The sequence below is a fragment of the Oryzias melastigma genome, linkage group LG4, assembly GCF_002922805.2.
Source record: "Oryzias melastigma strain HK-1 linkage group LG4, ASM292280v2, whole genome shotgun sequence".
Lineage (NCBI taxonomy): Eukaryota > Metazoa > Chordata > Actinopteri > Beloniformes > Adrianichthyidae > Oryzias > Oryzias melastigma.
The window spans coordinates 21,950,073-21,959,924 of NC_050515.1; the positions used below are offsets into that span (position 1 = coordinate 21,950,073).

The 9,852-nt window shown below is 37.7% G+C and overlaps 1 protein-coding gene across 1 annotated transcript in view; it reads left to right on the top strand.

Annotated features, from left to right (window-relative positions):
- Positions 1 to 1,369: 1,369 nt before the first annotated feature.
- LOC112150188 overlaps positions 1,370 to 9,852 on the top strand; it is a 10,815-nt gene continuing 2,332 nt past the window's right edge. Inside the window, exons 1-2 of the mRNA XM_024278239.2 lie at positions 1,370 to 2,551; positions 7,439 to 7,492. Of these exons, the coding sequence (XP_024134007.1) occupies positions 2,152 to 2,551; positions 7,439 to 7,492 (454 nt within the window). The 5' untranslated portion in view covers positions 1,370 to 2,151. The remainder of the gene's footprint in view (positions 2,552 to 7,438; positions 7,493 to 9,852) is intronic.

Genomic DNA, 9,852 nt, shown 5'->3' on the forward strand with positions numbered 1-9,852 from the left:
ATTCTGAAAGTATCCACATTGACAGTGTTAATGTTCAGGTTACACCTACACCTCTTACTGACCACAAGGCCATTCAAATATCCATCAATTTATCAGAAAATTCCTGTTTGAATTCCATCTCTTCTTATTGGAAATTGAATTGTCCATTGATGCAATATGATGGCATAAAGGCCAGAATCTGTGAATTGATTAACAATTATTGGACTAAAGCAAAAGAAGAAAATACATTTTGTACATGCTGGGAGCTTCTTAAGTATGAATGTGGTAAATACTTTAGAAAATACAGTATTGCTAAGGCCAAGTCGGAAAAATATGAAGAAATGCTCATTATCTCATTTATACTCCAATTTTCAGGAGCAGATCACGAGCACCCCTATTAATAACAATAAAATAAAATAATCTGGCTTTGACTTTGACACATGTGATAAAGTGTACTCCTCACTACACATTTCTAAGACACACATGATCATTTTCACACAGGGCTAAACTGCACAGTAGAGATACTGGTCTCCCTAAGTCTGATCGGAGTGAGCTGACGCAGGCGGAGACATAAAGCAGAAAAGACGTCACTTTACCATTACCTCTTTGGGAATCGTGGGATGCATTTTCTGTAGCCAATGAGCTCAGAGTCCTGCCCCCATGTAAAATTAGGATCAGCTCAGCAGTGGAAACTCTGGATTGAAACTGATAACAGAACTGAAAGCAAACAGGGAAAAACAAAAAAAGGAAAGTTGAAAGTACAAATAAACATTCTTTTATTGGCATCAGTTTAAGTTTTTTTTTTAATTTAAGTTTCAAATTTATATATTTATTTATTTTCCATATTTCTTTCAAATTTGCAATATTATTGTTTCAAATGTTAAATTTTGTTTTTTCAAATTTTCAATAATTCCTTTAAGTTTTTAATATGTATTTTCATTTTTTTTCACTTGTTTTTCATTTACTTTAGGCTGTTCCTGATTCAACCCCATATCATCAAATCAAGCTTCTATAAGCATTGCAAAAATAACTAAAACAATATTTTTAAATGAAATCTCAAATTATTTGATACGCCCCTGTACAGCATATGCTTGCACATCTGGCCTACCAGTACACTGGGTTTTGCTGAAATCTGCAGCTTCCTCGTTATGGCAAATGGAAATTGTTATTTCTTTTTTGATAAAAATCATATGTTTAAGAAAATATTCTTGACAGATCTTGATAAGTGCTACAGATCATAAGTAATTAAGGTTGGAGATGAAATAATTTTTGGTTTTTCCCTGTCAGTTTTAATACTCACAATAATGAAACATTTTGATAAATTTTTTTTCCCCTTCAAATTTTAATGTCTTTCCACTCTCATTTGCCACCCTTCCAAAGTCCTCTGCCCCCCTCTTGCCCCCATATAAAATGTTCTTGTTGCGCCACTGGAATCCTTTATATAAGAATGTCTCAATCGGAAACTTCAAGAAATGTTGCTCGATTTGATTAAATTCAAAGCTGAAGAACAATATCAAATGTTTCAAATAATAAAGAAATAGCCCTAAAAAATGCTGTAAATACAGTTTTAACAGAATCATTTGAATTCAGATTTTCTTTTTATGATTTTTAAATGGGAATGCGATTACTTAATTGAGTTTTTAGTGCATGTAATGTTTTCTAATTTAGTTTGAAATGATCTCAGACAGCAGCTGAGATCCCACCCCACTCTCACTGTGAGCTTGTGTAATCGCAGCTGGCTGGGCTCTCCTCAAAGCGGGAGGGAGCATGTGGAGCTTTACCAGACTCTGCCTCAAAATGCCGGGATCCACGGCCACGTTCCCCGCGTGTTCAAAGGTCGTGACTGAGGACAGTGAGGAAACACTTTCTAGGTTTCTTTGGATTACACCTGAGGATGTTCTGATCTCACTTTTGGAGGGAGAATACGCGTTGGATGCGTGAAATTCGGTCTCTGCCTGTGCGTAAAAGGGAGTCAGTGACGCGCAGCGCCAATTTCACCAGAGGCAGGGGGACGAAGTTTTTCCACTGATGAGCTCCTTTTGGAGAGGGGCTCTCACAGTGGAGGGATCCTCCAGGTGGACTGCCCGAAGACCCCCCACGAATCCTCCAAGAGTTTGCGTCCGCGGTTAGACCTCTTGCGCATCCGTGACGCGGCGAGTGCGACCCGATTCCATGGACCGAGCGATGTTTTTATGCAACGCCAGTGCCATAAAGGACTGGAGCTACTTCCTGTCGCAGATTCTGCCCCTGATGAACAAGAGCACGGCTTTGGTGAGCATGGAGAAAGCGGAGAGCGTGACCACCACGGTGGTGACGTCTCTGCAGCCGGACGGTGCCATGAGCGCCAGCAACGCGCCCCTCAACTCCAACCACACGTCAGGCATGGAGCACATCTTCCAGTACTCTTACTCTGAGAGCGACCTGCTCTTCACGGACTACCGGACGCCCGCGCGGGACTCCATGCCGCTGCCCAAAGCGCTGCTGTACCTGCTCATGGCGGCGCTGATGGTGGTGGCGGTGGCGTACGCCATCGTGGGACATCTCCTCAAAGATGTGGTCAATGACTTTGTGGGTATGTGAGTAACTTGTGGTCGTGTGTCCCTGCAGCCTTAACCCACCAGAATCAACATCAGTGGAACACAAGAACATCAGGAATGTGATCTGTGGACCACTCTGTGGTATTTGCAACATAATTTACATTTTAGAAAAAAAGGTTTGGGTTTTTGTGGAAATAATTGGAAACGCTGCAAATAGCCTTAACATATAAATTAAATACCAATAATAAGGGATTTTCTACTATTTATCATTCCACATAAAAATCTCAGTAACTGTGAGGATGTACAGCAGCATCAGTGACCTTGTGAGTAAGTCCTGCTGACAAACTAACGTCAGCTGGGAAGTGGAGGACTACTCTGCCTTTTTTCTATTTCTGAAGAACTTCCTGTGAGATGCATAATAAATGAGCGAAAGAGGAGTCTATTTTTATTTTAAGGTCTGGTCTTTCACAGGCCTGTCCTCACTGCTCCAAGAAGTTCTTCTTTATTTGATGATCTCGGCGTGAGTGCATCAAGCTGCCCGTAGGAATCATAGGTGATCGTTCAACAACTTAAAAATCAACTTTCCTGTATTTTTCTGAGTATAAGTGGCAAATTTTTTTGCACAATTTGGCTGGGGGTGCGACTTATACTCAGGTGGGACTTATTTAAGATAAAAAAAATAACCACTAGAGGGCACTGTAGTTGTGTGTATCAGTTTGCTACCGACAGCAATGCAGAAGAAGAAGCGTGGCTCGGTCTTACATCGGGCTCGGCTGAAGTGTTCCAAAGCAACAAAACAATGAAGAATTCATGGATTTAGAGATTTAAACTCTTTATGAAGAGCTTTGTTGACTTGTTAGCATTGTTCTTATCCTATAATTATCTGAAGAATTGTTTGTATGTTGCGCTAATGAACTAGATTCCTTCTATGCTTCATGAAGCTAAATAAGCATCGGAGTCTATTATTTTTATATATTCAATTCATCTTATTAACCTTTCAAGATCAAATTTCTGTTTTTGTCACCATATTTTGTTAAACATTTCCTAAAAGTGTAACTTATTCTCCAGTGTGGCAATATGATTTTTTTCCCTTCTATATTTAGCATTTCTAGGTTGCTGCATCTTATAAATGGTCCATCTTTACTCCCCAGCCAAGTTACTCTTATAATGCTTCTTTTTTTTTTCGTAAAATTTTGCATTCAATTCCTCCTGCTCCTGCGGTCCCCTGCCTGGGTAACATACAAGGTTCAGGAAGGCCATGCGGTGTAAAACTCTTGGCTAAAACACCTGTGCAAAGCAGTAAAAGTTAATTCGTTGTGCAGACCCTTAAAAGGAATGGGCCGAAAGATGAACAACAATAGTTTGTTTAGCTTATGGAGAATAGCTAAAATCAGTATGTGCTGGATTTAACCCTTGTGCTATTTTATGGGATCCAGATGACCCAACCCTCACATCGATGTGTGATCCCTCCCATGACAAAGGTGGTTAAAGGTGGACAGGATTTTATGTCTGCCACGGACACCAGTGAAGATAAAAAATCCTGGGGAAAAAAAAAGTTCAGCGCGCTGTCTTGTGGGGTCCAAATGACCCCACTTTTAATGTAAACATGCCAGGATAGTAACTGTCTGCTATAATTAAGCTAGTTTTAGCTAATAAATCTCCACAAGTCAGCATATAGGATTCATTTAGAGCAGGGGTGTCAAACTGAATCCCACAGGGGGCCAAAATCCACAACACATCCAAGGTTGCAGGCCAGACACTATAAACATTTATTGAAAACACTAAAACGACATTTTTAAAACTTTAAAAAATTTACTTTTTTACATAGTAAAAACAGGCAGGTTTATTATTCTAGGATAAATTACCTTAAACCTTAAATTACTTTGAATATTTTACTCTTCATAAAAATATATTCTGTCAAAATGTTACAAGTTAGAAATAAGTGCAAGATAACATCGGGGCATTAATAAACATAAAATAAAAAGATCTGGAGAGCCGGATAGAATTGACTTTGTCTCATGTGATTTAGAGTTTTGAATTTAGCTTTGTTTCACCACTTTTAGCTAAAGTAAAGATGTAAAGACTACATCTAATCTAGCATGTAGCAAGAATGAAACTTCTCTGCTCTTAAACATGTTATAAAACACATTCAATATATAAGAGATTAATCTAACATTTGTCTAGCATTGTGGCTTTAGTTGAGCTAATGTAGCACTTAACATGTCTAAAAGACTCACTCCAATAACATTTGATCTTCTTATCCAAAATTTAAAATGATTTTGTTTTCTAGAACATTGTTTCTGCAGAGCGGCTGCAGTTCATTAGAAATTTATGTCTAAGTTGCAGGCAGGACTGTTGACGTGGAGTTAGCCTGCCCCCACTTCCCGTTATTCATCTGTTTACGTGCTCTCCTGCTAGCTTACAGCCCCTCACACCCTGAACCTAACATTACCAGTACAACAAAAATGGCGAGCAATATTGCAGCTGTACAGTTTTGATCCAGATACCAGCTCATTGGAGGAAACCAAAGAAATACATGGATGTACTTGACTGCAGGCGGATGCATCAACTGTAGCACTTATATCACTGCTATACAGGCTTTTACATCTGCAGCACCTGCTTCACAAAAAATGGAAATACTCAGAAATGTAATTTTAGCTTAATTTCCTTTTATATGTCCTCCATCATGAGACAAATGGCACAAAAACATGGTCAAACACCAACACAATTTTCATTGGAGTGAGTCTTTAAATTTTGCTCCCAGAAGAGTGTCTGGTTTGTCAATTAAAATAAAGTTAGCAACTGTTCTTTTCCATTATTTTACACTTTTCTTTATACAATTCATTAACTTTTTTTGGTAAAATAAATATCTGAATATGAATACATAACAGTGCACTATTGCCATGTTCAGATTCAAACTTGCTCTTAAATACATAAACACATTCAAGATTTTGACCAATGAACAGCTACATGCTGAAATATGGAAACATAAATGATTAAAAACAAAAACAACTAAAGAATACAAAATAACAGCAGAAGCTCATGCAAATGTCACCTCAAGATGAATAGAAGCTCCAAAACAGATTAATATACCTCTAAAATCAGGAGCCAAAATGATTGATCGACTACTTTTATTTTCATTTGGGCAACATGGGAAAACAAAACACCCTCCTAACATGCTTCTGGCATCTACAAAATATCTTTGAAAGCATGCTGCTGGCACTTTTATATTACGTGCCAAGGGCCATTGCAGAGGTTACATGGTAGATCAGGACCGGCCTCTAAAACCAGATAGAGCTGCCTATTAAAGAGGTAATAGTGTGGAACAGTCTCCATTTAGGATGAGAATAAATTCACAGTAGAACTCAAGAATCAAAATAAAACAATACATGTACATATACTAAATAAAAACCTCTACAAACAACTCATGGAAAAGATTTAAATGACAAAAATCACTACTATTATTGTATGATGACAGTTTTATAGGCATTTAACTCATAAGTGATCCAATCTGAGGGTATACTGATGGCCTTTTTGGGCTTTTATGTGTCATATATACAGTATATATATATACAGCATATTTAACTTTTTTTAGTAATGACAAAGTAATTATAAAATTTACCATGAAAAGTTTTTTTTTCTTTTTTTGGGGGTGAGGGTAAACATTTTTTTTGGTATTTTCTTAAAACTGACATTACTAATTTGTAGTTTCACATACCTGACAAAGAAATGAGAATTTAAGCTAACAGTACAAAGTTGCTATAGTAAATTAGAAGTAGTGTTAGTACTCTTAAGCTCTTCTGGTTTCTTGAATCGCCAGCAGACGACACACATGCAAAGTTTTGAACCGAGTGGTTCATAAAACTATGAAGACATAAAGCTTTGTCCTTTTTTCTGATTTTTTTATTGTTTGTGAGAAAAGTACAATATTATGGAAGTACAGTGTATTCCATAAAAAAAGCATTTTTTGTGCAAATTTTTTTAAAGATCTACAAAAGCTCTAACCTCATCTGCTCATGAAAACTAGAAAATGATTTGCAGTTAAAAGTTGAAAAGCCACAATGTGTCTGTGTCATACACATAAGTATCCATTTTGTTTATGTGCTCAAGTCGCCACAGTATCTATCACCAGTGTGGCTTTCAAAATATTATTTACATAATTTTCTAGATATTTTTTTTCTTTTTTGAGATATTTTTTTTCTGTTTTTTGATATAATAGGTTTCATATTTTGAGCTAATGTTTTTGTTTTTCCCTCCAATACTTCTAGGACTACAACAGTTGTAGTCTTAAAGGAGAAGATTAGGACACACAGCATGTACAACTCGAACACACTGGTTCTTAGAGGAAGAGTGATGATTTTAGGGATTTCTATGGAGTATGTTTTAACAATAATGAGTTCTTGTGATGTTTTTGAGAGCATTTACAGTGAGTTACTGAGAAATGTTTGTCTGGGTGTTTTCTTGTACTTCATTGACAGTCTCCGTCTGCCTCTGCAGCTTCACATGTATCAACATCAAGGCAAACCTCAGAGCTCAGAACAGGCGGATCTTTTTTTTTTTTAAACTCCAGCTGTGAAAAAAATGTCTGCATCACCACCAATAGTTCATACTGGACAATATAACCAATAAGTCCCCATTTTTTTCTGTTATGTTGTGGATAAAGTAAGTAGGAATTATAGCGGATGGCAATACTGGGACAAGCACATAAAAATTACTCAAAAAGCACAATTAGAATGAAAAACAATCTTTTTTTAATTGAAAACAATATGCTTACTTACATAATAATAAATGGTTTTAGATTTTCTTTTTTTGTTGAATGTCATAAACCATTCATGTTCTCTGCGTTTTGAACAAGTCATGTGACCACACCTGAGCACTTCAGTGTCCAGTGACTCAAACGTGTCTCTTTTATCTGCCCGCAGGTGGAGGCAGGTCGGCGGTTGCTGAGGGTGACGGTGATGAAACCAGTGGGCCAGGTAAAAAGCAGATCTGACGTGGGTCACAGCCTGCAGCACTTAGCTGTGCCACAGAGACACGAGGCCTCTCTTTGCAGCCCGCCCTTCTCACCTCACACGGTCCTCTCTGTGGGACGCGGGAGCACACATATGTACCTTTACACAAACACTCGTGAAACATGGACCTTCGGCTCCCTGGCATTTTTTGTTGGAGGTGTAAATGTTGAGGCTCTGCCACTATTTCCTGTCTTACCAGAAAAAGGCAGAGAGCATTAAAATGAATCAATTCAACTCCCTATTTATAAAAGATATCTTCATAACCAAAGCTATTAAGACCTGTTACATTCATATAAAAATAATTTGTGATTTTTAAAATTCAGTTCTAACTAAGTGATTCCTGCCAGGCCAAATTATCCAAACAACATTTTCTCATCAGCCACTTTATTAGGTACACCTGTCCAACTGCTCGTTAAGGCAAATTTCTAATCAGCCAATCACAAGGCAGTTACTTAATGCTTGTAGACAAAGGTTGTGTCCGAATTCTCCCCAATCACTATATAGCGTAGCCGCCATTTTCTAGTGCTGTCCGAATCTACTAATTCCAAATTGACTGCACTTGAAATTTCCAACAAGTCTTTGTGAAAAACTAGCGTACATCGATGGTCACTAGATTAGCGGATATAGACCACGATGCATTGCGGCCGAACAATTTCGAACAAAAACATGTATAAATGCAATATTTAAATAAACCATCAACATTTTCACCATCAGAACACAGTGGAGTCATAAATAAAAGCAGTGAAATGTTCCTTTTTTATTTGATTTTCACTCCGTGAAATCGATGACGTCACATCCGGTTTTTAGAAAAACAAAACAAAAGTAGTGAGCATCGTGTCCGAATTACCTTTAAAATCCAGCTCACTATATTGTCACGCACTATATAGTATTTTAGTAGATAGGGGTTAGGGGGACAATTCGGATACAACCATGGTGAAGATGATCTGCTGCAGATTAAACTGAGCATCAGAATGAGGAAGAAAGGTGATTGAAGTGACTTTGAATGTGGCATGGTTGTTGGTGCCAGACTGGTCTGAATATTTCAGAAACTGCTGATCTACTGGGGTTTTCACCTAAAACTACATGGATCCATCCTGCCCTGTATTAAGGCTTCAGGCTGGTGGTGGTGGTGTAATGATGTGGGATATTTTCTTGGCTCACTTTGAGCACCTTAGTATCAATCGAGAATGGTTACAACGCCACAGCCAACCTGAATATTGGGAATTGTTGTTGACCATGTTCATCCCTTTATGACTACAGTGTACCATCTTCTGATGGTCACTTCCAGCAGGATAAAGCGTTATGGCAAAAAGCTGGAATCATCTGACTGGTTTCTTGAACATGAAAACAAGTTATTTAGCCTCAAATAGCCTCTTCAGTCACCGGATCTCAACCCAATAGATCACCTTTGGGATGTGGTGGAACTGCAGCAACTGTGTGATGCTATCATGTTAACATAGACCAAACTCTTTGCGGAGTATTTCCTGTACCTTGTTGAATCTATGCCACCAAGGCCGTTCTGAAGGTAAAAGGGGGTCCAACCTAGTACTAGCTAGATGTACCTAATAAAGTGGCCGGTGAGTAGTTGTTTTGAGATGGTTGTTCAGTACAGCTGGAATTTTAAGGTGCATTGCTGTTGCCAAATATGTCAATTGCCGTTATTGATGTACAATACTTTATTAGTACTCCGAAAGCTTCATTAAAAACGATCAAAAATCTTTCTTTTTAATTTGGAGTAAATGACACAAAGGTGGTGTAGAGTTTGTGTTCTGTGTTTTCATTGCAAAAACTGATTCTTAATGTCACAAACTGGTGTTGTCGGACCCAAATTGCAGGAGATCAGGCTTAGTGACAGAAACAAAAAGATTTACTAAATAAATTGAAACATGATAAAACTATAAACACAAAAAAGGAGCGTCAAAACGGAGCACATGACCTGACAAAAAATAACTGAAAGTCAGACGCTTCAATACACCGAGGGTAATTGACAGAATTGAAAACAGCTGTGGATGATCAACATGGAGAGATTGATGGGGGAACAACTCGAAAACTAGGATCACAACTGAAGGACCAAAATTAAGCACAAAATCATTGCACTTAAGAAAGTAAAAAGACTCTTGTTTCAAGAAAACTTGTTTCATTTATGAAAATAATCTTATCAAGAAAGTTCTTATTTGCCAAATAATCTTAGTTTAATGTCCTAGTGACAAGATTCCTGGTAGATTTTTTTTGCTTATTGTTGGGTTTAAATAAAAGGTCTCTTCTTAATAAAGTTAATAAAAAGACACAAACCAGTCAGGTTAATTTCAAAACACTCTTTGCTG